Source organism: Anastrepha ludens, chromosome 4 (assembly GCF_028408465.1).
Source record: "Anastrepha ludens isolate Willacy chromosome 4, idAnaLude1.1, whole genome shotgun sequence".
NCBI classification, from domain to species: domain Eukaryota; kingdom Metazoa; phylum Arthropoda; class Insecta; order Diptera; family Tephritidae; genus Anastrepha; species Anastrepha ludens.
The window spans coordinates 5663343-5691328 of NC_071500.1; the positions used below are offsets into that span (position 1 = coordinate 5663343).

Consider the following 27986-nt stretch of genomic DNA (forward strand, 5'->3'; position numbering starts at 1 on the left):
AGTAAAGGAAAACCGATTGAGGTAATACACGTATGCATTTTCATTTCAATATGCAGGTATAAATTCCTTTCGGATACTTACCCAATTGATAAGAATCAGTGGCAGAAGAATGATCAGCATGCATAGGCGTACATCAACGGGTTCTTCTAGATAGAAATCGACAACCGACTTGATGTTTGACGCTACGAAAACCACATAGACACAACAGCAGCCCAATTGATAGATTAGCAAGAATGTATTAACGACGTGTCCAATATAGGGCGCACATTTACGAAAGAAGGAAGGGCCCTCCATAAATGCATTCTCTGCAACGGCCGGATAATTCATGCTAGGCACCTTGACGTGAAAAACAAAAAAATGTTTAAAAGTGCTTGGACAGCGATTCAAATGTTTTCAAACCTTTTTCCGTCGACAAAGTTCATATTCGGCTTTAACGAGCTGATGAATGCAATAGGTACAGATGAACCCAATGATAACGGTACCTATACTACCTGTTACATAGCCAGCATTGCGAAAAGCGTTTGGCATAGCCAGAATGCCTGTGCCCAAAGAACTCTTCAGCAGATGAAATAGTGTTTCCGAATTGCTGAGGAGTAAGTAAAATTGTGTGACAAAAAATTTACTTGAGCAAATGAAATTTTATTTAAAGAACTATAATATTACACTATGTAATATAAATAAAATAAATACAATTAATACCCTAGACGTAAACCATTATCAGGAAATCGTTATCTTCAGCTTCAAGGGCACTATATCTTTTCACCATTTGGTTTTTAGGGGTCTCTTATGATTTAAGTACAGTTTTTTGTTAATTATTTGACGACTGAATGGGCTTCAAAATATATAATAATAATAGAAATTAAAATTAAATTTTGAAAATTATTTGTTGCTACGGGTTTTACGTATATTTTGAGGCAATGCATTCTGCCAAAAAGCACAAGTACTTGATGATTCAAAAAGCCCTCTTAAAAGGTTCGCCACAATTCAAAAACAAAGGTCAGATGGTCTGGGAAAAGCAGATTTGTATAAAACTTTGTGGGGTAAAAATTAATGGATTTTTGGGGCACCACAGCTCACCGGCAGCCAAGGCTATTAACGTGTACGAGTTTCTAGCAAAGAACTCAACAAATAGCATCGAACAATCACTTGAACTCACGACTTTATTCTCTTTCAAAGGTAAAATAATCAATTTGCAAATGATTCCCCAAACTTTTTTGATGATTGAATTGATATTCATTACTTATACCAACACTTTATTTCGGAATGCGATACTAAAAATTGGGAGCGGTATAAAAAATTTGAGCGAATCGTAAAAATGTTGTGTTTTATTGCCCAATTCATGTTAATTTTTTGACAGAATGTAATTTCATATGTGTTTTGAGCATTTAATTCAAATCTTTGGCTTTTTTTTTCATTCTGACAAACAATCATTCCTAGCTCGCAAACAAAGGTTCCCTTCTATTCGATTGATTAATCGAACTCTGTTGGTACAATATGGCATATTTACTCTACTTACGTAGTTGGATGTTCTACTTCACGATTGTCATAGGGTTCATATTCATATCCAGGATCCTTCGCAACCATACCCACCGTCGTGCCACCCTTTTCAGCCAACTCCAGTGAATATTTGTTGGTCGCTTTGTCGCTGACAATATTGTCGCCAATGAATGTAGGATTGCTGTGCCCATTTTTGCTCATCATAAAATCGCTGGTTCAACGTTCGAGCTCAGTGTACTAGACGATTCACAAATCTTCGCTCCTCTTTCGCCAGATTCAATTAGTTTAGTAGCTAAAAATAGTAGACTAGAGAAATAAGATGAGAAGTAAAGATGAGAAATTCATAAGCAGAAATTAATTTAACTTAAAACTGTTGGCGCGTCTGCTCATTTTTAATTGTTGTCACGAAAACCTAAAATATAGCAGACAACAATTCTTGTATGTACATATGTATGGATGTGACTTTTATATGGATAAGTACATACACAACAGCCAGATATATGTTGCCTCACGGCGTTGAAGAGTAATAAAAGAAAGGAATTGTAATTGCAAAAAATATAAAAATAGTATATATATTTAGTAATTTATGTTAGCACTCGCATGTGCGATCATTGGCATTGCGGAGTGAAGCAAAAATAATGCATGTAAATTTCAAGCCAACGACAATTGTCCTACGCTGAGTATGAGTAACAAACAACGGGTGATTCAAGTGAAAAACATAAACCAATGAAATGGCTTTATCAGCTCGGAAATTAGAAATCGTTTGATATTTATAAATAATTTCAAGTATATGACAAGCTCGATTGTACCATCCTGTCGTTTCGATGAGGTACTAAGTTTCCCAGCATCCAGGTCGTCAATCGTAGTTAGTTTATCAGCGGCTCTCAAGTTGTTGCTCCTAGCGCGTTTTTCAATATAAATGCATGAAGGCATATTCACACAAAAAGTAGTCCAAAAAAGTCAATGGACTAGGTGGCTCATGTTTGAGATGATACCGTCACCTGACGCGCACCATCTCGACTCCACCATCTGGAATCATTTAACACTCAGACAACTTGTATTGACATGGAATGCCATAAAGCCGAATATCTCTCTTGTGTAGGCTATCGTTATGAAAAAAGTGTGGTTCAATGTTGCCTCTGCCATGCAAACCACACCAACTAGTGACTTTTTTATCTTTTTGGTTCTTAATTCGTGTCGCTCCAAATGCGATAATTTTGCGCCTTCACAAAGCCACTAAGGCAGAAGACCGCCTCGTCTTTGTCAATTATAAATTTTTTGTTGAACAATGATTTTGTGAAATAATTTCCACGATTTGTGACCTTTAAAGTCTACTTTTGGAAATTTACTGCCAAAGAATATTGAATATATATAAATGTGAGTCATAGAAATGTGTTTACTTGGGTGGGTGATGAACACCTCCCTCGAATAACTCTGTAGAAAGTTCTGTGCGCCTGAAAAACACCCATTATTTTCGCACATACACAAAGTGGCCTGCGTGGCTCGCGTCAGAGTCAAAGTCCATGTAAAGAAAAGTAGTGTTGAGTGAGTGAGGAAAATTGAGAATTCGGTAAAAAATATTTTTACTTTAGATTCGATTCGATTGGATTCGCATTTTAGGTTCAAAATCTAAGAAAGTGAAAAATCTTAGAAAGTATTTCAATTCGAAGTGCATATTAGTCTATTTTCATAAAGACTTTAATTGCAGTTAAGAGCTCTGTTGAGTTTCAGAAATATCAAACTTCTCCACCGCATCAAGTTAACTGATTTTTGTTCACATTTTAGATGGCTGACAGTGCTGTTTATATATATTTTTCTATAAAGAGAGTAAGTTTCGCATTTTCGTAACAATCTTGGGGAGGTTTGAACATTGAAATGCGATGCTTAATTCTAAATTCTATAAACTCTGAATTAAATGAAAATATCTGTGTTTAGGCATTTATTAGGAAATACATAAAATCAGATTTTATTTTCGTGAGCTATTGAAAAGGAAAACGAGGCGAAATTAGTGATTTTCCTACAGACTATTGATGGGCTTTTATGTACACTTTGTTCGAAAAAATAGCAGTGGCTTATAACAAAAAATATTTCGATTGATTTTAAATTTAAATAGCGACTGCTAGTGAAACTTTTTCGTGCCAGACGGTAGATCTATGCAGGTAGATGATAGACCTGGTAGTCCGGCGGGAATAGTCTGTGTTCTATTTAAAAAATGACACACTCAGCGAAGGTCAAGGAGGAACATTTTAACCCTTTCGAAGCTTTTTCAGTGAAGTTGGTTGCCCTAAAAATCAGCAGACTACTTAAAACGTTAATACTAAAAAATGCATAGGCCGTTCGTGGAAATAAATATTAATATCTTATGTTTTATTTGGGGTTTATAATTAAACTAGCAAACCCGGCTCCCTTCAGTTCAGTTCCGCCCCAAGCGTTAAAAAAGTAAGCGACATTATGGCTGGCTCAAAAGAACGCTGTACCCGTTGCCACTGCTCCGAATTACAACCAAACTTTACGAAACCCATTTTCAATACTTACTTAATAATGTGCATAAGTTTGGTTTAATTCGGTGCAAAGACATGGCGGGTCCACGTTTTGGCATATATTTCGAGACCCTAGTCATCAATAGGTATGAAAATTACCCCGTATTAAAGCACTTATTAACAGCTTTCATTTGATACCCATATTGTACATACACAACCAAAGGTTACCCGGGTCCACGTTTTGACTTATATCTCGAGACCCCAGTCACGTAGCGGCATGAAAAATACTCTGTACTAAGGCATTCACCAACAGCTTCAATTTGATATCCATATTGTACATACACACCCGAAGGTTACCCGGGTCCACGTTTTGACCTATATCTCGAGCCCTATCCACCAATAGGTATCCAAACTATACGGAAACCATCTTCAATACCTTCTTAACAATGTGTGTAAGTTTGGTTTAATTCGGTGCAGACACGGCCGGTTAGCGAACACACACAAAAAGTTGACTTTATTTTATATATAAGATTTTTTTCAGTTTGGGTCCGAAAAATCCAAATATCTTACGGAACCCTATTTTTTTCCAAAATAAAATGTAATCCATGTTACTCTTGGATAATGTAGTTTTCGAATGGTGAAAGAATTTTTAAAATCGGTCCAGTAGTTTTTGAGCCTATTCGTTACAAACAAACAAACAAGCAAACAAAGTTTTCCTCTTTATAATATTAGTATAGATAATTCTTATAAGTTTTGTTTTTGATGTTCTGCCTAGAGCTACTTATATCACAACTCAGAATGTTTTTTTTTCAGAATGTTTTTTTAATAAAAAATTGAGTGGTGTATTTTACGTTGATAACTGTTTTTTTAACTAAAATAAAGCAATAATAAATCGTAGTTACAAATAAAAATATAATAACAACTGAAACAATTTTGCAAAAACTCTTCTCAGGATTAACCAAAAAATTTATAAAAAAAAAAATTTCGAAAAAAAATCTTCACAGACAGTTCAAAAAGCTCAAAGCAAACAAGTTCAGTGTTATTTTGAACGAGTTTTACCTTAAGAGCACAAATTTTGAAATTTTGCTGCGGAAAGGATGGCCATATTTGAAGCAGTAAAATATTCCAGCCAATCCACTGGAAAATTTGCAATTTGTTCCGATTACTTAAACTCATTAAAAATGGTAAAAATATAAAAAAGAATAATGTATAATAGTTATATCTAGAACTGCTACACTACATTAGAAGCTGCTTAATAAAATACCAAAGCAAAATCGAACTTATATGGATACCAGGTCACGCAAAAATCAAGGACAACAAACCAGCAGATTTAGCAGCAAAATACTTGTAAGCACAAAACCGTCTTCTAACTATGCCTCTAAACTTCCTACACACAGATATAAGAAATCGCATAGCAAGAAAATTCAAAAATGAACAATAATCCCTATTCGAGCAAACAACAAGCTGGTATAAATTTGCTAACCCAATGAGGCAAGTAATCGATGAACGCACAATACTAAACATAACTAGAAGGGAAATTACAAAAATAACAAAAATAAATAGACTACGACTTGGATAGCCAAGCCTAATAAACGAATATCGAATAAAAAGATATTTGTATATCTGCAATTACTGTAATACCTCAGCTCCAAGCATCAAACACATCCTAGAGAAAACACAGAAAATCTTTTAACAACACAAAACCTACAAATCTGCTCTTAAACGACTCTACAGACAACATTATTAAACTTATGAGATATTTAAAATATTGCAATATCCTAAATGAAATTCAACTAACGCTTGACGGGCACATATATAACATACATACATACATATACAGTAATTGACCATCCTCAGTCTAGCTTAAGGCCACAGTAGCCATGGTTTATAAGCTAATTGTATTTTATTATATAACTGTAAATACAATCGTCCATAAAAAAATTATAGGTGAAATATTGATTTGAGATATTTTTTCTTTAGTTATCTGTTATTATTTCGAACAGTGGGGTATGTAAAATAATAATAAAGATGTGTTGTATCCTACTACACGTTTAGAAGTAGTTAGTAGTTAATACCAGCCCTATGACTGGTACTACTGCCTTGAATGTTATCATATTGCATCCGGTTTTTCTAACCTAGTTGTTCTCTGCCTCTTGTTTTTTCCAAGGCAATACAGTTGCACCACATATGCTCTGTGGTTTCAACATCCTCCAGACAAACTCGGCACTCTGTCTCATTCCCAATGTGAGTTTTTAAGAAATGGTAATTTAAGTAATCTGTCAAAAAACCAACTATTTTCTTTGGTCGCAATTTTGACTATGCCAAATGCCACTGCTATTATATCGAAAAGCGGTGTATGTATGTATGTACTTACATACAGGCATAGCAGTGTAGGATAGCAGTGTAGCGTTGAGATTTCTCAACTCTTGGCGTTCATATTCACTCGAAAAATTGACGCACAAAAGCGTTTAAGCTAAAGGGTCGTCCACATATAGCATCTTTACTGCGCTGCCTTTGCGTTAGCAGCTGAGAGAGCAGCTCTGAAAATTTCACATATCTTGATGTAAATATTTATATATGTAGATGCATATATAAATATATATATTTCTTTAATTTTAAGAAATAAATATTTGAAATAAAGTATGGGTACGTGTAAATTTCATAAATACTATTAGTATTTATTTCACGTATATTTTGTATGCAATTTGTTCATAGCGACGAACGTCCTGCCTGCCATTCGGCTACCCTAAGGTTCAATAAACAAGACTTTTCAAATATCTGTTCCTCTTCGTTAATCATCATTGGCGTGACGGCTCTCGTTGAACCTTAGCCTCCCTCAATAACTTCGATCAAGAATCGCGATCCTTACCTGCAGTTTTTTCAGCGACGATCTTGGATCATCTTGGATGAGATTAAGATGTTGAAGCTTGTTGTAGACGGCGATTTGGAAGTCGTTTAGCTCAGCTAGGCATTCATCGTTGTAGCGTAGGCGATAGTTGACGTAATCTATTCGCACCGATTCAAGAATGCGGCGTAGATTCTTTCGCTCAAATAGGTTAAGCGTCACACCTCGTTAGGTAATGGCAAACCTCCGAGTATAATTCTATTAAAAAATTTCAACTGACGTTCGGAGGAGGTATAAACATCTGGGCACCTCCTTTTGAAGGGCTAAAGGTTAAATTGAAAGCCACTTAAGACCTGAACGATGTTTACGGACTTTCATTAATGGTGCTATAACAATAAACAGCTGATATTTATATACCTAGTCATTTAACTGTTCATTTTGAAAGAGCAGAAACTAAATAAAAGATGCCAAAAGGGAGAAATTGAAGCGCAGAAGACGACGGCGTGCCCATCCCATTAATATAGATTTATTTGCCATACAATAACTAGCAGCTTCGCATCAAGTCATATTTAAAAAATGTTCAAAATAAATAAAACCAAATAACACGAGAAGAAGCGCACCTGAAAATTGCAAATTTAAACTCACCGAAACAGGGTGAAGTGAACGCGAAAAATGAAATTATAATAAATGCAACAAAATGGCAATCAGCTGTTTATGGTTATGGCGACAAACAAAAATTCAATTTATAGCTATGTTTACGGTTACGGTTATGGTTATGGCAATGTGGTATGGAGTTACTAATCGAATGCAGTGTTGCCCATAAAGCAGCTTTAACTTAAACTTAAATCAAAGGGCGTAAATATAATACTAACTACACACTTACATTTCGATAAAAAATGTATTCATTTGCGTACGCAATGGGAAAGTTGTATGTGGATGGCCCTTAAGTGTCTAAATAAAATCAAATTCTGCCAGACAAGCGTTTGTGTAATGACGCTGATGTTATGTCGCAGACAGGAAATAGTAATCAAAATTTTTGTAGATCAACGCGCAACATATACAGATATAAATATATGCGCATATGTATGTATCTAAGGGCAGACGAGTACATACTTTCATATAGGTATGTAAATTTATGGTTTTAAAAATAGATTATTCGCACGGCGTGCCAGCTGATATTTTTACAAATGGCTACAACAATGTCAAGTTCAATCATTAGTCTCAAATAAGTAATTACATACATATGTATGGTGTATAGTTGCATTTACTTTGCCAGAGCTACGCAGCCACTGATGTGCATTCGCCCAAAGTTATATTCATATAAATGTAAATGAATACATCTACATATGTATATATGCAAGTCTGTATGCGCTTAGAAGAAGTTAAAAGCACGTGTTTGCATTCCGTTATTAACTCCCCGTGGCAGCCTTTTTCTATGACATACCAAGTGCCAGAAATTCCTTCAGTGCCACGTAGCCTAGCGCACATATGAACTTATTTTAGCATGTATGTACGTACTTACATATGTATGTATGTATATATTTTTGATTTATATGGTTTATGTTATTGAATGCACCACATTTTTATAAAAAAATAACATATACATATATTATATTTAAAAAAAAAAAATCATTGTGAGTATTGTAAAAATATGAATGCTTTGCACTAAACTGTGGAACGTGTTTGTATTACAAAAGTGATCTATCATCACTGCTCTACAAAATTACTAACAAAATTTCGTGACTTTGGCCACCACATTTAGAGAAGCCAAATGTTGATCATATTTTTGGAATGAATGCATTAAGTAAGTTGCCGTCATTTTGCTTGGCGTTCAATAAAAAAATTTCCACTATTTTCAAAAGCATTCAATTGCTTTGCTTGGTGTATGCAAATTTACTATATCGGAATAGGTGAATTGTCGATGAGTGCGAAAATGGATTTTAGATTTAGTGGTATGCGATTGAAAATATTTATATAGTTTTAGATTGATCAACATCCATAACCAAAATATTCTGGCACGATTTATTTATTTTTTCTTGTATTTTTTTTTATCAAATATAGCAAACATGCGCTAGAAAGTCATTATGACAATGACTAAATGGAAATATAAAAATGACTTTGAAATTACAACAAAAAAAAAAAAACGAAAAAGAAGATGAAGATATACCCATAATTTCGCAGCCAAGTATGCTTTACTGGGTGTTAAAAAAAATTAGACAATTAAGGAAGCAAGTATGGACTAGAAGAATGGACCAAAGGAATCAAAAAGAGATTTTGGAGGTATACATATAGGCACGTTACAAATGTCAAGAAAGATACGACGTTAATGCCTATTTGACAAATGTCAAAGATGACTTAACAAAAAGGTACAGTCTAGGAATTATTCACTGCTGACATCCAGGCGTCACTTTTGAAAGATCCTTTATACTTTGAAATTTAATTCTAAGCTCCTACTAAGCAAAGATACACAATTCAAATCTAATGCAATTTCTTTCGACTATGATGATAATTTAAGGGTTTTTAGTGCTTTAAAAGTCATATAAATATTAATAATTAAAATATTATAAATTAAAAATGTCGCAGTCACCTACTTCTATTATATATTGTATAAATATGTATGTGATACGATATCTGAAATCTTTTTTAACTTGAGCTGCTGTGCCAAGTCACTTTTTATTCCAACAAAAACGGAACTCTTTATAAATACATGTAAAAAGCGCAAATTAGTTTGTTAGATTAGTTGTGGGGGGAGACCTCGTCGCCAAGTACTTATGCTCTCTCTGGTGGACGAGCGTAACGCAATAATCCGTATCAAAGCGATGTTCTTTAACCTCTCCCTCATTTGCGCTCAGGCTCCGACTGCAAGAAAGGACGATGCGGCCAATGATTTCTTCTATAAAACGTTCCTTTGAGTGGTGTCCCCGGCACGATGTAAAAATCGTGCTTGGCGAATTCAATGACAGGGTGGCCAACAAGTAAATTTTTGGTCGGGAAATTCAACATCGACTCGGACCATTACCTCGGTACCAGAGAGTACTGCCCAACAATCTGTCATGCACGAGCAATGGATCAACGTACGATTGACGTACTGCCGTCGAAGAAGAAATCTGATTCCGGCGACCCTGAAAAAACAATTGGTGCGACTAAGAATGTTATGCTACCGCGCAAAGAAAGGATGCCATGTGCGATCGCTACCTCGAGCTGAAAAAGGAAATTAGATATATGATCAGAATGAAGAAACAAGAGGCCGAAATACGTGAGTGCGAGGAGCAACGGGCCTGTCGTCCGCTATCCGAGCATGACGAGGCAAGAATAGATAACGCGGCTAAGTTATTCAAACATAGCGGCGCGCAGCTCCTAAGGTGCATGCATCAGCTCCTATGCGAAATATGGTCGGATGAAAGCACGTCTGCGATAGGAATTCAAGTGAGCTGCCCAATCCATACGTAGGGTGATCCTGGAATATGTGACAATTATCGCTGGATTAGTCTTCTAAATATGGCCTATAAGGTTCTAGCAAGCGTATTCTGGGAAAGGCTGAAACTTGCCATCAACCAACTGATTGGATCTTATCAGTGTGTCTTTAGACATGGAAAATCTACAATCGATCAGATATTCAAAAAACACCAAGTCTTTTAAAATACTCATGAAAGGAGAATCGACACACACCATCTTCTTGTTGATTTTAAAGCCGCATTCGACAGTACGAAAAGTAGTTGCCTTATGCCGCGATGTCTGAAATGGCGTTGCTCAATACTTGCAGCGCCGTCAGAATTGGGAAGAACCTCTCCGAGCCGTTTGATACCATAGGAGGTTTCAGACAGGGTGACTCGCTGTCGAGTGACTTCTTTAACCTGATGCTGGAAAAGATCGTGCCAGCGGCGGAATTAACCGCTCAGGCACAATGTTTTATAAGGTCGCACAATTGTTGGCGTACTATATGTCTATGATATTGATATCGTCTGCTATGACGTCAAAGCATGCTTTAAATGTAAGCTTTGTAAGAAAATGGTATTTGCTTGACGAGTGGCGAAAGTTTTTGCTCTGACCCACATTCATTGAACTTCAACAAAACCCACTATAATGACAATTTGTATTGGAGCATAAAAATTAAGACAGAAGCAAAGAAACCGCAACAAACTACTTTGCCTATTAGAATATAAGCGAATTGATTTAAAATACATTTAGTTGACAACTAAATTCTTTATGCTATTTTAAATGATTTTATTTTATTTATTTTTAGTTCCAAGGCTTTTTTGCACTATATAAGGCTATAATTTAAAATTTTTTAGACTATCGCCGTTAAATTATGTATTTATGCTACTCACAAATATTTGTAAGCTGATAGATAAGATTTACGCCAAGCCCACAGCCATCAAAGAGTTCAGTGTTCTTGGCTAACCTTCGTCTACGGCTAATCAATACAAATTAATTGAAAACGATCAAAACATGCCATGGAGGGTACAAAGGCCACAAATCAGCGCTGAGATATAATAACTCATATTTCATGAATGAAAAAGTAGCTTGCATCGCCTTATTGGTATTTAAATGTATTCATACGTAGCACACTTATACACACGCGCATTCAAATTACTTGCATGCACGCCAGTTGGCCCGTGCGATGGAGGTTAGTATCAATGCGGATTATTTTTACGGTATTCGCGAAAAATTACCAGCGGAAACTTACATAAAGTAAACTAATTTATCATAATATAATATTAATCATAGATTGGCGGTGACATTTTCGAGAGGTATTTAGCGTTGTGTGCCCCTTTATGTAGAAATCTTTCGTTTTTAGCCACTATCGAATGTCTTATCATAAGACTTCATGAAACTTGGTGTTATTTAATATATTATTAAGCAATCGAGCCTTATGTAGAATTGATTCACAAACAACTTGTCTTATATTGAATTTAGTGAGTTTCTTATGGTCTCGGATGCTTGACGGGGGGTAGGAGAAATTGTAACCAAGTTGACATTCGACTCGCCTACCTTAGAAGCATGGGAATCAACGTCAATGTAGGAATGAAAATAAAATGGAAGCACCTGAGAACTTCTAAATAGATGCAAAACTCTCTCACTTAGGGGCGCTCGAATAGAAATTTCCGCAGGACGTCTTCGAACAATAGCTTAATTCATTTTGTCAATTGCTCTTGTAGGTAGGGTCTTCTTAATTGCGGCACTTGGCATAGCCGTTATGTGTTTGGCCGAATATTTCTTAGTTTTAAAGATTTAATTTATACATTAAAAATCCCATCCTTAACGAAGCACGCCACACCACTCATTGTACAACCGATGCGGCACTTCTTATCCATGTGGCGCAAAGTTATCCCCGGCGCACGAACGTAGACATAAGAATATTAAGCATGCACAGTTTTTCTGTTTGCATTTCCAATTTTTTCAAATATATTATTATTGAAGTTCTCAATGAAACCTATTATATAGTATGCCTTGAAGGCCCCGGCTAAATTAGTTACTTCAGTTGTGCCTAATGGCACTCACTTAGACTTCAGACTTTTGCGGTACCGTAGGAGATATCGTACGCAGCCGAATGAGTTTTTGTGCATGACTACCTTTCGGTAGTGCGCACAGGCCAACCTTCGAACATAGTTATTTCTGCTATGAAAAAGATCATCTTCCGTTCGGAGTCGACTCAAAACTGTACTCCCCTCTATTTGTGAAACAAAATTAAACGCACGCCACAATTACGAGGAAGCGCTCGGCTTAACATTAAAAAAAAGTGTAAGAACCGATTATACACATATATACATAAAAGGACCTACACATATATACAACAGGACCTCTATTCCTCTAAACTCAATTGATACTCACTTTGCATTTATCTCGGCTGGTTCCTAAGTTTTGTAGACATGATATCAAGTTTCTAAAAGAAATATCTACGAAGCGCTTAAGCCCTGTAACTAGTCAATACCAGACGGTGGCAGAGGAGGTGTTGTATGATCTTCTACTCCTCTACTTTTCGACAACTTCCACAGAAATCGTCGAAGGGAGCCCTTAATCTGACTGGATGTAAGCACAACAATGAATCTCAAGTAGCGGTTGTTCATCGAATGGCTCACCCACTGAGATTGAAGACTGATTTTGTCAGTTGAATACTCATTGATGGTTAAAGGGCTAGCAACAACTCTCATTTTGTAAAAGCAGATAATCTTTCATTTCTGCAACAGACAGGCTTGCTCAACAGCTGTGAAGTTGCTCTCTCAAACAGTGTCTGCGCAAAATAGGAAAATAGGAAAAATAAATCCATCATTTTCCTGCTGTAGTTATCGATATCTCGTAAAGTATCGATCAACCAATCTAAAGAGTATGCTCGTTGTCGAGGTGACATTTAATACTAAGAAAATTCTTTTGTTGTTTTTGTTTGTTCATTCAGTTGGGAGTTACAGGGTGTTAACAGAGAAAGCCAACAAAGAGAAAAATAGGTAAATTTTACAGTTTCTCTTTGATAAAAGCGAAAAAGTAAGCCAAGCCGCTGAAATTGTGAATTGTGTTTATGATGCCGATGCTGTAACAGCAAATTACGTGCAATTTTAGTTTCGTGGATTCCGTTCAGGCATTTTTGACGTTAAAGAAAATGTTGCTAATGTCCATAAAATCACAGAAATAATCGAACTTGAACGGCACGTTAGTAGTCGTAGCATCGCCGAGAAGCTAAAGATCAACCATAAAATAGTTTTGAACCATTTGCCCAAAAGTTTTACACGAAAATAATGGATACCTTTTTCCCCCAGACTAAAATTCCAGTCTTCTTAGAGATCTGCGGCAATTTATAACAACTCTTGAAGTCAGCAAACCAATCAAATTGAAACCAATTTGTGAAAACAAAGTGTGGTGGGTTGGGTTTGTGAGTTTTATCAGGTGATCGCACCGAGAGTGAAATTTTGAATGATTTCAGGGGCTCTTAAGATAGACGCTGGTAAGACGCTGTAAGATGTGCAGTCTTAACCCACACATATCGTAAAAATGTTTTGGCTATTCTTATTAATTGGATTTATAAACCACATCAGTTTTCATTGAAAAATAAAAATAAAATACTGTTATCCCAAATGCTGCTTTTGCTTTGATGTAAACAATTTTTCTATGCTTCTATCCATTATTATTATGTTTTAATTGTTTTATCTATTGTACATAAGTATGAACAAGGTAAATATAGAGAAGATAAACATTGGCCAATGAGCAAAGAAAACACGCAGCAAAATAAATGAGAAAACGGGAAACCGGTTAAAGTTTTGCATAATTCAGTCGGAATTAATCTTGTCAACTCAGTCTGTCGCATTAGCTACCAAAATCAATTTCATTGCCAAAATGGTCATTAGTTTGGCGAATTATGTAGTAAGTTTTGCTTTTAGCGAATTGTATTTTTTATTATAATTTTTTTTTACAGTTTGCGAATAAGTGTGTGAAGCGTCACTGGGCTTGATATATGAATATGCATGCTCGTACATACCTACATATATGAATGTCTTATTAAGCACTTGTGTAAATAACGGTAAGTATTGTAGTTTGTTTTGATTTCTTTTCAAAGCAAATTAATATGCGGGCTACATACCTATGCACAAGTATTTGACTTGGACTGGGTCAATCACGTTTGTTGCTCCATTAATGAAGCTCGTATGAAATAGTTAAATATGCGCATGTGTAAGTATGTAAGTCTGTATGTGTTAGGTATGCCAATATTAGCGGTGATTGTTGAACTCGAGATTTTGGGATATTTTTAATGTAATCCCGATATTGTCGAGACTCATACCGAATAATAATTTTGCTAAATTCAGTAAAAATGCAATGCAAAGTGAAATGATTTTAATAAAATTAAGTAAAAAAAAATTAAACTATTTAAATTGTATTTTAAAAAATATAAAACCAATAGAAACAACCTATGTTTATTTGAGGGGGGAAACCGGTTTAGGAGGCCAACATTTTGATGTTTTTCGAGAATTTTTTGAACAAAGAAGGAATAATCAGAAATTGTTTAAGTTTAGAGAATATTTTATTTATATTTTTAGGTACACTTTTAAATTTTTTTTGAAGCTGCTTCCGTGGGAGTGGCGTTAGAGCGTGCTGTTCATGGACGATCGCCATCCGAGTGTTTTGCTGGTGGGAATTCCTGAAGTTGCAATTTTTCTTTGAAATCAACAGCAATTTTTTTATTAACAGCATGTTTCCTAAGAATTGTGGTAATTGTGGTAAAAAAATATTGAAAATTGCATGCTTTAGATGCGTTTGAACACAAAGTAGTTTTTTTATACCATATTTTCATCTATTTTGCTTAAAAACAAAATATTTTTAATTATAATATAATCCCAAAATTAAGGATTGAATAATGAATACTCCGAAAAAAGTTTATAACGATTGGTCCATAACTTTTTGAGCTAGAGTGCCCACCAGCTGAAAAACGTCGTTCTAACTAACGCGCGCTATGGTGCGGAACCGACGGGCAGTCACTTAATTGCTCATAGAATCGGGAATAATGCGAATTTCGCTTTACAATTTCTTGAGTAATTATACTAACGATTTATGCAATAAAAAAAATCGATTTTTTGAACGATCTAAACCGGTTCCCCCCCTTAACAAAAATAAAAAAGGCTCTTACAATTCTTACAAATAAAACATATACGAACAAAGGACCTTCAAAAAGAAAACTTCTATACTCATAAATATTCCATAGAAGACATCGAAGAAATCGTTTAAAAGACACTTTAAAGGGTATTTCAAAAGACGCGCCTAGATATTGTTTTAAAATGAGGCATGTAAAATTTATATTATTTCCGAATTTGTATGGAAAACAAGGCTCTTCGAAATTATGTGTGAAAAATTACATCATTTAAATGCCCACTATGGCTGTCATTCATCTCATCATCATCACATCTATAGGCTGTCATTCGAGAATTAAAACATTTCAAGGACGCAATCTCGATCCCAATATTACATTTCAGCTCTGATTTATTCATGAAGACCTTATATACATATATTATATATATAATTGGCGCGTACACCATTTCTGGGTATTTGGCCGAGCTCCTCCTCCTATTTGTGGTGTGTGCCTTGATGAAGAAATACACTCGGAGGTTTGCCATTGTCTGCCGAGGGGCGACCGCTATTAGAAAAATGTTTTTCTTAATTTTGCTATTTCACCGATATTTGAACCAACGTTCTCTCTGTGAATTCCGAATGGTAATCATGCACCAACCCATTCAGCTACGGCGGCCGGACCTTACTTTTCAAAAAAACCGTAAAAGTTAAAACAGGCAAATTATTTCACCAACCTAAAACCCACACCGAGATATCGATATTGAAGGTGGTTCCGCAAAACTTTTGCGCTATAGCAGCAATATTCTCAGCAGAACGTCCAGTTTTTGGTCTGCCAGTCCTTTTTCTATTCTCGAGAGAACCAGTTTCTTCAATTTTTTCCACTAACCTTTGAATTGTCGACTCATTTGAACAATCATTTCCACCAAAAAAATCACGAATTTTTTGTTAAAGATCAACCATTTTCATAATAAGTTTTAATAATTTTAACGCGTTTTTTAAAAGATGAAGTCAAAATAAACAAGACTGGCGTCATAAAAATGTTTTTGATGGGACCGTCTTTTTTATTAATTTAGGGCGTTGGAAGCTACATCCCTAGCTGACTTCCAATGAATGCTTGGTGACATTCGGTTCAGTGGAAGCGAAGTTATTGCGTCTAAAGTGTCAGTATGTTTGTGTCATCGGTACAAAAATGAGTTTCGAACAAAGAGCTAATAATCAAATTTTGTTTTAAAATCGATAAAAGGTTTACCGAAACATTTGAATTGATAAAAAAAAATTTATGGTGATGATTGTCAATCTCGTGTCAGAGTTCACGAGTGGCTTACACGTTTCAGAGATGTAAATGACAATGAACATACGAGTCACCCAAAATCAGTAAATTTATCCAATATGAACCGAAATCATCGTTGAAATTCATGGAATGGGAGTTGAATATCTCTAAAACATCGGCTCATCGCTTTTTACCTGCTAATTTGCGCTTCCGAAAGGCCTGTGCACATTTCATTCCGCACAAGTTAACTGAGGACCAAAAATTGCTCAGAATTCAGCATTCGAAAGACCTCATTAAAGAGGCGAGAAAAGACGAGAACTTCCTTTACAACATTGTAACTGATGATGAAATGTGGTGTTTCCAACATGAACCTGAAACTAAAAATCAAAGTGCCGAATGGAAGGCCCCAGACGAGGTACCTCCCAAGAAATCGCGTTTGGAGAAGTCAAAAATCAAGTCGATGCTCATTTGTTTTTACAATTCCAAGGGAATTGTCCACAACGAGTTCGAGCCAACCGTCAATGTAATTTTCCATCTTGGCGAAGGAGGAAGCTGGCGCTTATTGCATGATAATGCACCATCTCATCGATCCACTCTTGTGACTGAATCGCATTTTAACCATCAATCACTCACCGTATTCGCCCGATATGGCTTCCTGTGACTTCTACCTATTCGGAAAATTGCATTTGACCATGAAAGGAAAACATTTTGCCGCCGTAGATGCCATCAAAAAGGTTTGTTCGTACATCCTAAAGGGCATTCCGGTCAATGACCTGAAACACTCTTTCGAAAGGCTTTTAGCTCGCGCAAAACAGTGTATCGAGGCCAGAGGGGACTATTTTGAATAAATAAACTAGAAGTTATCGGAACAAAGCTCCTGTCGTTTCTATTCTTGTCTTGTCAGTCTAGTTTATTTTGGACTTCACCTTGTACATATAGTGTAAAATTGTACAACTGTCTACGTGGCAAATGTCAAAGATAACATAAAAAAGGTACCGTCTAGGAATTATTCACTACCGGCATCTAGGCGCCACTTTTGAAAGACCCAGCGGTTGGTCATCTAGAATTCCTCACTATTTCGTTGCCACATTCTCGTTACCAACTTGTTTAACGGTTATTTACAGCATGATTCTCTGTGCGGCTTAAAATCCTTCTTAGGTGGTTGACGTCTAACCCAGACAGTTGTTCTAGACTCTCGGACAGTGGTTTGCCCAGTGTTAACATTCTCTCTTTCCACAATGCTCTTCACAGAGAAAATTAAAAATCGTTTCTTTTCCGCCGGTTGTTTGGGACTGTGACAGTGTGTGTTGTGAGTCTCCAGTCGTCCCGTCGTTTCATATTTGTCAATTTTGCCGTTTATTAGAGGTTTAAGGTGTGCTAATTTTGCATGCCGTTTGGTCTCTCCATCAAATCTCTCCATCCAAATTGGATACTTGATTGCATCCAGTGATGTGAATACCGATTGTTCAATAATGTTATTCATGGCAGATTCACTTTTCGTTTGGTTCGTTCACTTTTTTGTTTGCTTCAATGTTTTGATATCCCAAGACCCAGATTAAGATAGTGTTATGATTTTCACTCAAGGTGGTAACGTTATTCCAACTTTGTTCCACCAGTTTAGAGATGTAGTCGAGTCTAGTGTCTGGATTGCAATTTTTTTTTAAATGGAATTTATTCTAAATTCGAATATTTTTGGAGAAATCAACTTTCTTTCATTAAGTTTTTTTTCCTGAATCTTCTTGAATAAAATTAAAAAACTATTTCGAGATTTACAACAACTAATAGCAGGGTCTTCTGTTCTAAAAACAAACTGAGATCAACGATTACCGAGATTGGCATCCCTAGTATTTATATATTTAAATAAAGCGGCTGGGCCTATTGTACCGGCTGTAGGACTTGAGCAGCTACAAGATGCCTACATTATTATATAAAAATTATGGAAATAATTTGTCTCATAACTGATACGCCGTTAAAAGCTCTTTATTAATAAGCCATTTGCCGTGGAAAGAGGAAAAATAATAATAAAACTATTGAACCTTTAATTTCTAACACAACAAAGATGCGCATTTGAAATTGGCAGAGGAGCTCGGCTTAAATACCTGCCAGAGATGTGTGCACAAATAGCCGTCATATGTGTGTGTATATGTCAATGTATGCGTATATGCATTAGGGATGCTTATCTCTTTTCCTTTTTAAGTGCCTTTCTCTTTCCAATTTCTTACGAAGCATATGAAATGGTGACAGAAAAATCGCCTTGTTTAGCAATTCCATAATGCACAACAAATGGATTAAATTTTGACGCCATAGATCATTATTTACCAGTAGCTCTGATGCTTTATCATTTTTGGAATTCTGATGAAATTATGCGTGTTTATATATTTATTTGTACTTTACTGCCAGTGTTGCCAACGCCAATAAATCTGAGTCGCTAGGGCCAATATCAAAAGTCGCTAGAAAGTCGCTAACTCCCTCAGGGGCGGATCCTAAATTTCATTCTGAGAGATGCACAAGAAGCCAGCTGCGGACTTAAAATTTTTAGATGAATAATAATTAAACCAGTAATACCAACTCTACTGAAATTTTGAGATCAACGGAAGTTAGTTTCAATATCGTGAAATACTGCTTTTTTTCAGAGGTAAATCCATTATTTAAGCAACCTCGAGATAGATTTAAATATTTTATATTTACTTAAAATGAATTAAAAAGTAAGTAAGCTAGAGGATAGTAAACAATCAACTGAGTCGATATCAATTCAATTGTTTCACGTACAGAACATAATAAAATTCGGGGATTCCCCGACCGCTTTGCTCTTATGTGATCAGTGGTAAAAATAATTTGGTTACTGATTACAATTGTGTGAAACAACGTGTAATTGAATTGGAATATATTTTATTATTTCTTAATACAACGTATGATTTTTGTTAATTTCATAACAAATTTTAAGGTAAAAATAAATTTAAAATTTCAATTATAGATCGATAATTTATCAACGATAACACACCAATAGGTAGTGCTTTATTTTATCTATAGTCAGTAAATTGTTACTCTAGAGTGTGGAAGGTAAAGGGCATTCACGGGTAACCAAGTTGACTGAAAAGTATCTATTGCCTAAAAAAATATCTATTGCCAAAAGCCGCCAGATAAGTCGCTAAATCATTTTTGTCGTCAAAACTTTATTTTTGTCGCCAAGACTCAAGCAAAAGTCGTCAGTTCTAGCGACAAAGTCGCTAAATGTGCAACACTGTTTACTGCTTTTTTTAACTGCTGCGTGCCTTATCTAGTTGACAGCTGTTTTTCCATTGTTGACTATTAGCGTTTTGCTGGGTAGAACAGATGTTTCAATTTAAAGGGCAGCGGAGCTCACCATTTTTGAATGACTTAATTGAGTATCGCAACAACCTCAAAAGTTGAGTAAATGAGTTAAGGCCATGTAAATAAGTAAAGAATATAAAATTATATATTAAAAACGGACAAAAGCTTAAATGTATTAAATGCTTAAAACCCATATCCGTAATGTTATCATAACTGGAGTTAATTAATAAAAGAGTTGTAAAAATTATCTTACATTTAAATGTAAAAAATGGTCTGCATACCAAAAGTATATAATAAAATATTAAAACAAAAAAAAACAATCAAACATACTTTATATGCGGATATACATACGAGTATATACACACATACATATGTCCATGTATACTTTGTTTACATATATCGGTATGCGCAGGTGTATCATACACGGAAGTGAATGCAGCAACTGGAAGCCCAATTAAAATAACTTTTAAAAAGCTGTTCGAAGCGGCCAATAATTAGAAACAAATTAATTGAAACAAAGAAGAACATAAATCTTTAGTTAGAATGGCATTGACTCAAATATTTTTTAGAGGCAAAAAAACAACGTTTGGTTTTTAGAAGAGAAGATTGTTGTACTTTGGTTGCGAATAGTTTGATTTACAGTAAGAGTTCGATAAGTGGAATCGCATACAAATTACTAATTTTAATAATATATAATACCGAAAAATTCGGGACTGGTTGCGGGATTTAATTTTCATTCATTCATGAGTGTATTGGTATTGATATTTTATTGACCAACCCATCGAAAGCATGAAAATTTACACCATTTTTTCAAAGACATCCATCAAATCAGAACTATGCTTGGTTTATCGTGATGAAAAGTTGTGAAGAAAAAAAAAAATTTATTTGCTCATAATACAGTAAAAGCTCTATTCTTGTGCGTAATGAAAAACGGGCTCGGTGTTAGTTTCGAGGTTGTCGCGGATTTTTCCACACAACAGGCAGATATCCACAGCCAGCCAGCCAGAGCTGTTGATGAAATGGAGAAGATTGATTGGACTTAGGTTGGCGTACTGCCCCAGGCTGTCGAAGAAAAGAAACTCAGTGACCTTAGTCGTCTAGCTGCCAAACCTGGACATTTACAGAGAAAGTGCTCGACAGTCTTCTTCTATGAAGGCAATATTCTATTTTGGTTTGTTTTGTACACATTCGCTTGTTCAGTGCCATACTGTTTCGGAGCCTCCGCAATGGTATAACATCGTTTAAGCAAGTATTGTTTTGCTCTGCCCAATCCAAGTATATACTAAATGCTGGTATTGCCTTCTCCGATGTAATTTTATCAGTTAGTTCCTTCACCGACTTTTTCGTCGTTTTCAATAAAGAATTATTCATTCTTCTCGTGGGTTCTGAATGAGGTGAACAATCCATTGCTGGATTAAAGATTGGGAGACTTGAGGCAATGTTTCTACTTTCCGAAGCAAATTTGCAATGAATTGAATATTAGATGCATCATCAGCTATCTGCAATCGCAACTCCGAAAGGGACTCACAGTACCAGTCAGAGTTTTTGAAACGATTACTTTATGATTTCCAGCAGCATTGGAAGAAGCAACCAACGATATTCTCTCCTTACTGGTCTTGTGCCCCGGAGCCGAGGTTTCTTTTGAGCGCAGAATGGTTTTATCGGGCAAAAGCTTCCAAAATAAGCCAGACTCATTGCCATTGTATATCTGCTCTTTTGTCAAGCTTAAATCTATAATGGATTTGTTAAATTTATCCATAAATGTGTTGAAGGAGTCACTCTTATTTGATAATTTATCTCCGCAAATTATTAGCCATCGAAGTTTTTGCTGTGGGGTGAGCCGCGGAGCTAGCCTACACAAGAACAGGAACAATTAAAAAGCAATAAGCTCATATTCTATTAAGTCCAAAAATATTCAACGTAGCAGGGAGGCCATTAAAAGGCTAGCCGCAAACAGTAGGCTGCATATCTATTGGGTGCCTGGTCACAAAGGCATTATGGGGAACGAAATAGTAGATGAGATAGCAAAAAGTGCTGTTAACTACCATTTGAAAAAGAGAACGACATACCAAAGCCGCTAAAAACTATATACAATGAAATGGACGACTACATGAAAAAGCGAGTGGAAGCTGGGTGGACTAATCTGACCACATGCAAAACAGCAAAAGTCATGTGCAGAACTAACGACAAAAAACTGACTCAATTCGTACGTACGCTCTCGCGAAAGGACTGCAGAACTATCATAGGTATGCTAACAGGTCATAATTGGCTGCACATGCGTACAAGATAAGGATTGCTAACACGGACGAATGCAGGAAATGCAGAGAGGATGTTGAGGACACTTTATAACACCTTCTGTGCATCTGCCCGGCATTGTTAAAAACGCGTTTAAAATGCATTGTTTGAGGGTCTGGAGGACGTCTCAAAAGCGGATCTCCCAGCTCTGCTTAGATTCGCCAAAAGCGCTGACATCCTACATGATGTCTACTTTCGGTATTCATAGAGGTCGGTCTCCATCTGGTATCGCTAGGGACCAAAAGGTCTATGCGTGGCTTATTGGCACCCAGGCTAACCTAACCTAACCTATTAGCCATCGTATTGGATGTCACCCAACCATTGCTAGCGTGGAAGCCTTCAGGTTTTTCCTGAATTTTGGCATGCTATAACTTGGCTTGGTAAGTTTTTCGCCCTTTGATCCGCAAATCAGTTGAACAACGCACACACGTTTTACGAACTGTTAATTTTCTTTAATACGAGTTATTGTTGCTCTATGGACGTGAAAGTTTTTACCTAACGCATTAATGGAAAATCACGTTATTAATTTCTTCAGAATGTCTTTCATTGTAAGTAGCGTAAATTTTCTCTTTTAGCGCAAAACTGTCATTTCACCAGCAAATAAATGCATTCAACTGATTCAATTCAAAAATTGTCATTCCAGAATGACATTGACGGTAAAAGAATAAAAAACAAGAGAAAGACAAAACAAAAAATGTTGCAAGTGTCGAGGTAAACATTTTCCAATGCCGCAAGTATTGAATACGTAATGAAAAAAAAAAGTTGTCGCAAGTATCGAGGTGTGCAAGAATCGAATTTCTGCTGTACTAATTAAGTACAAGTAAAGTTTCAAGTCCATAGTAGATTTTGCACGCGGACCAACCGAATGGTTTTCATACGCAAGGTACAGCGGCCAACAAGATTAATTTGTGGAATAAAATATAAATCTGGCATCAGATTCGTATTTTTCGTGCCAATATTATACAAGGTGGCATAAAATTAATTACCCTATCGGAAGATTTACAATTGTTTGCAAACGGCGTCATGCGTCAATCATATTTGACGCTTGTGAACTGGAGAGCTGCAAAATACAAACAGACGAGCAATGGAGCGCGTGAAGATCAAAATAAAGATTTCCAACAAACACTCAAAATATTTGTTTTTCTTCAGTAAAACAAATTTGAATGATTATTTTGCGTTTATTTCTATAACTGGCGCTTACACCGTTTGCTAGTTGCTTGGCCGGGCTCCTCCCGGAAACTAAATTCGTAAGTAATGCATTTATTGGCGCGCGGGATTCGAGACTATACTTTATTATTCAATTCCAGCCTGCTTGATATCATTTTATCTAGATATAATTTTGTAAAAAATTGAGATTTAGTTGCTTAAAACTGAATTTAAATTGATTGCTAATATTTTAGTTGCCAAATTTGGCTTGCTTTTCTTTACATTTTTGTCTAGTCTGTAAGATAATTTGTATTGTAGATTATTAAAATGAATAAATGAACAAACAATATGTGTTGAAATAATTTGAATAAATAGTGGTGACCACCAATATCTCTCAGTGGATAGGCAATTGAAGAAGTCATTCCCATTCTTCTCATTTTTTTATCATATTTCAATCATAGAAAAAAAGGAAGAATAAGACATACACATATACGTATACAGTGCACTCGCGGTAACTCGAATAGCCGCTAAGTCGAACGACGTGCTAACTCGAACACATTTTTTCCCCTATTGACTTCTTTGTAACTCGAACAATAAAAAAGCGCTATAACTCGAACAAAAAAACAAATTTATTTGTACACACATTCTTTTCAAACATGTACATTTTGTACATACATACATATGTAATAGTATATGTATATAAATTATATGTATACTAGTGTATTGTCCATATGAATATTTCGGCGTTAATATCCCGTTAGTTTTCTGGGAACAACATCTTGCATTGACCAAATTGCTTTAAATTTGTCATTTGTAGGATATCAGTGCACGTGAGTAATGGATCGTAAAAGGTTGAAGTGTTTAACATTAAAAGAGAGGGCTGAAGTCCTTAACAAAATTAAACGTGGACGTAGTGTTACTTCTCTAGCGAAGGAATATGGGGTAGCCAAGTCCACCATAAGTCTTATAAAAAAGAAAGATAAGGCAATTTATGGCTTGCACTAACGCTACCGGCAACCATAAGCTTAAACTTCTCGTTATTGACAAAGCAAGAAATCATCGTGTTTTCAAAAATTTTAACTGTCCGGTGGAGTACAAAAATTCCAAATCAGCCTGGATGACTTCGGCGATTTTCAAAGACTGGTTTCATAATTCGTTCGTGCCGCAGGTAAAATCCAGATTCATTAAAACAATTTTTTTAACCAAATTAAATGACTTTAATATTTAGGTAAGAAAATATTTGAAAGATGGGGGACTACCTGAGAAGGCTCTTCTTCTAATTGATAATGCCCCATCACATCCCAACGAAATCGAATTAAAGTCCGAGGATGGTTTAATTTTAACTATGTTTATGCCGCCGAATGTGACACCATTGATCCAGCCAATGGACCAAAATGTAATTCGTATAACGAAACTATACTACAGAAATTTTCTACTGGCTTTCATTTTCAACAATCGATCGAAAAATCGATATCGATGACTGTTTTTTTAACATAGCACACTCAATTGATAAGTCGAACAAATTCGATAAATCGAACAGCGCCTGTTTTAATTAGTTCGAGTTATCGCGAGTGCACTGTATTTGTAATATAAATCCACATTTGCCTCATTTGAAAAGACGTCAAAGCAAACCCTGTAAGATTTATGTATGTGTGTGAATGTTGAGAGATAAGGGGAACATTTTTTGGCAATGTGCCGCTTAGCGCTGTTGCTTGATATATAACATGTCTCTGTAAGATTAGCAGCTCCCTGAGAATGAGCGGCTTGTCTGAGAGTAATAAATGTTAATATATTACAGATTAAATTTTAACACCCTCCGTGTATTTAATAGTAGCCAGATAGTGTTAAGCTAATAAATAGTTTTATTACTCAACTCCAGCCGAATCTACAGCTTTTACTACCTTTACTACTATGTTAAATAGTTATTTGCTCAGATTTATTTATTTGAATAATTTATTCCGTCAAACTTTTCACCCAACCTTAAGTTATTTTTACAATGTTTGCTGTATTTTAAGCTTCTAGTCGTTCCGTTCTTGGCGAAATGATAAGATTTAGTTAATCGCACGTCAAAAAAAAAAAGAAAAAAATTGCATAATGATAAAAACTTCACATGACGGTAATTAGCGGCATATTTTATTAAAATATCTATATGTGAACTTTGCTTAACTTCACTTTTCTGCATGTATGTACATATGTAGATGTACGTATGTATATCTGCAATGAAAATCTCTAATCACAAATCGTGACCGAGCGAAAACGTGAATTAAAGCAAAATAACCCTTTTTTGAACAGATAAATAATCGCACTTAGCGCTTGAAATGACACGAGCGGCTAACTGCCTGACCACCTACATACACAAACAATCTGCTTGTATGTAGATTTGTGAAAATTTGTACAGATGAACGCGTGTGTTTGCGAACCTATATGAGTTGACTGCCATTTAATCGCAGCTCTGCATCATTTAGCTTAAATTGCGGATAATTTAATGGCGTCACTAATGTGCACATTGATAAACATCACAGAATAAAGCGCGAAATATACTGCTATGATCCGTTGGTGGTTGTTGTCGTTCTATATGAACTGGTTATTTACGCGCTGTTTCCGTTTCCGTTAATTTTTTGTTCTTCATTGCGCTAAAATACACAACCAAAGTATTCGCCTTAGCGAAAGACGAGCAATTGAAACTTTATTGTTTACAATTTATTTGTAATATTTCTTAATCTTCGCGTTTAAGAAAAAAGAGGACAACGGATCGCCACAAGTGACGGACGCAGCGATTGCGTTGGATGTCGCGTATACGCACTGGTGCGACGGCTGAACGCCAAATTTTGCATAGACCCTATTTATGGTCTATGATATCTCGGTGTTTTATTGTACTCTTTGCAATGTATGAGCTGAGCCCGTTCTCAGTTTTGAAATTTGAGAGATTTACTGTGTGCTAGTAAATCGCTTCATTGCTAATTGGTGTCAGACGGGTATATACAGCGCACCGGCACTCTTCGACAATTTATTTGCTACTTAATTAATTTTAATAATTTTATTTATAAAAACATAGTTCATTCTCCTCCAAAAACTATATAACTTGAGGTTTAAAACTTTGTGCAAAGTAAAAAAGAAAATTCAGCAAATTCTTATCAAAATTTTAAACCTTTTAATGAAAAACTTTGGTAAAATTTGGGGTATGCCCTTTTATAGCTCAATGAGTTTCGGTATAATAAAGTGCAAGCTTGAAGTGGCTGAAAAATTGCTTTAACTTTTGGAAATTTTATTTTGCTGGAATTTTTGCGCAGAAAATACATCAAGGGAAAAAATTAACAAGAAATTAACGATAAGTTTGAGCTGCTTCAAACTTGCATTAAATTATATTGGGCAGTCAAACTGTTTATTTTTTCCTCTAAACTTTGTTTAAAAAGTTCGCAATTTTCAAGAAAATTTGGTGAGTTTTTGTAAATGTTCTACTGGCATTTATTTGATATTTGTTCAAGAAGAGAATTTTTGTATTCCTATACAAAATTATTGCAAATTAAAAACTTACAGTAGTGCGAATACATATATTTACAGACATACATACTTATACACTAAATGCTGAAACTTGGTATTTACTTGCATAGCTTAATTCTGATTTAATAAAATTTAAATGGACTACTATTTCTGTTGTTATTGTTGCTCTTCGGCATCGTTAATATCTGCGCTATGCACTATGAAGACGAAATAAAATCTGATGCAGCAAAAAATATTTAAACAAATAAAATAAAAATAAAAAAAATAAAAATAAGTAAAATAAAAATAAATTAAATTAAAAAAAATAAAAATTAGCATCCCAACAATAAATACTGAAATTCCGCAAATTCTTTCTTCATCTTGTGTTTCAAATGGCAAACTTCGCAACTGCTGCGCGCTAAACCTTCGAAGGCCTTGTAACAATGCTGAGCTGCAAGCAGCTGCGGTCGCTGTGCACTGGCGCGTAATTAATGCTTTGAGATGCCAATTTTAATTGCGGGCAATAATTAGCCGATGTTTTGCTTTAGCTCGTTTTTCATTACAGCTTTGAAATTTAATGGCTGAGAGATTGTAGATATTGCAGAGATTGCTGCTTTTCCTACTCTGTTTTCGCATTTTCAAAACAAACGTTAAGTTTTTCGGCAAATGCCACACAGTTTTTGCATTTATTGCATATTTTCCATTTATTTACCTTTCGAAAAATGTTGTTTAAGATTTTTCTATATTTTTTTGCTGTTTGCGCAGTTGGCCTTTTTTTGTGCTGTACTCCACTGCTCACTTGTTTGCTTTTATTTTATTTACTTTGTTTTCACCACACTTTTGTGCTCGTTTTTTGCAATGCTTTTGTATAAATTAACTAATTGTTATTGCTGGTTATTATCACACACCGATCTCAGATTTTTCTCTCTATGTATATATGTATGTAGGCTTATATACATTGACAAATATGCTCGTATGCAGAGAGACGTATGTTTGTATGTACACAGATATCAGATAAAATTAACCAAAACTGAATCACCGAATTTGATCTGATCTTGTTGGCCGCTCGTTAACGACTAAATCCCATTCACATTGAGCCACCGGGTTTTAA

The 27986-nt window shown here is 35.5% G+C and overlaps 1 protein-coding gene across 2 annotated transcripts in view; it reads right to left on the reverse strand.

Moving 5' to 3' along the window:
* LOC128860742 (proton-coupled amino acid transporter-like protein CG1139) overlaps window positions 1-27980 on the reverse strand; it is a 31236-nt gene extending 3256 nt beyond the window's left edge. Inside the window, exons 1-4 of one of the 2 annotated variants that reach the window (XM_054098457.1) lie at window positions 27588-27980; window positions 1517-1789; window positions 400-586; window positions 82-336 (exon numbers count right to left, since the gene is read on the reverse strand). In XM_054098457.1, the coding sequence (XP_053954432.1) occupies window positions 82-336; window positions 400-586; window positions 1517-1701 (627 nt within the window). In that variant the 5' untranslated portion in view covers window positions 1702-1789; window positions 27588-27980. Of the gene's footprint in view, window positions 1-81; window positions 337-399; window positions 587-1516; window positions 1804-27587 lie in introns of both variants that reach the window. The other variant, XM_054098456.1, reaches the window with a different exon arrangement.
* Between the last annotated feature and the right edge of the window lie 6 nt (window positions 27981-27986).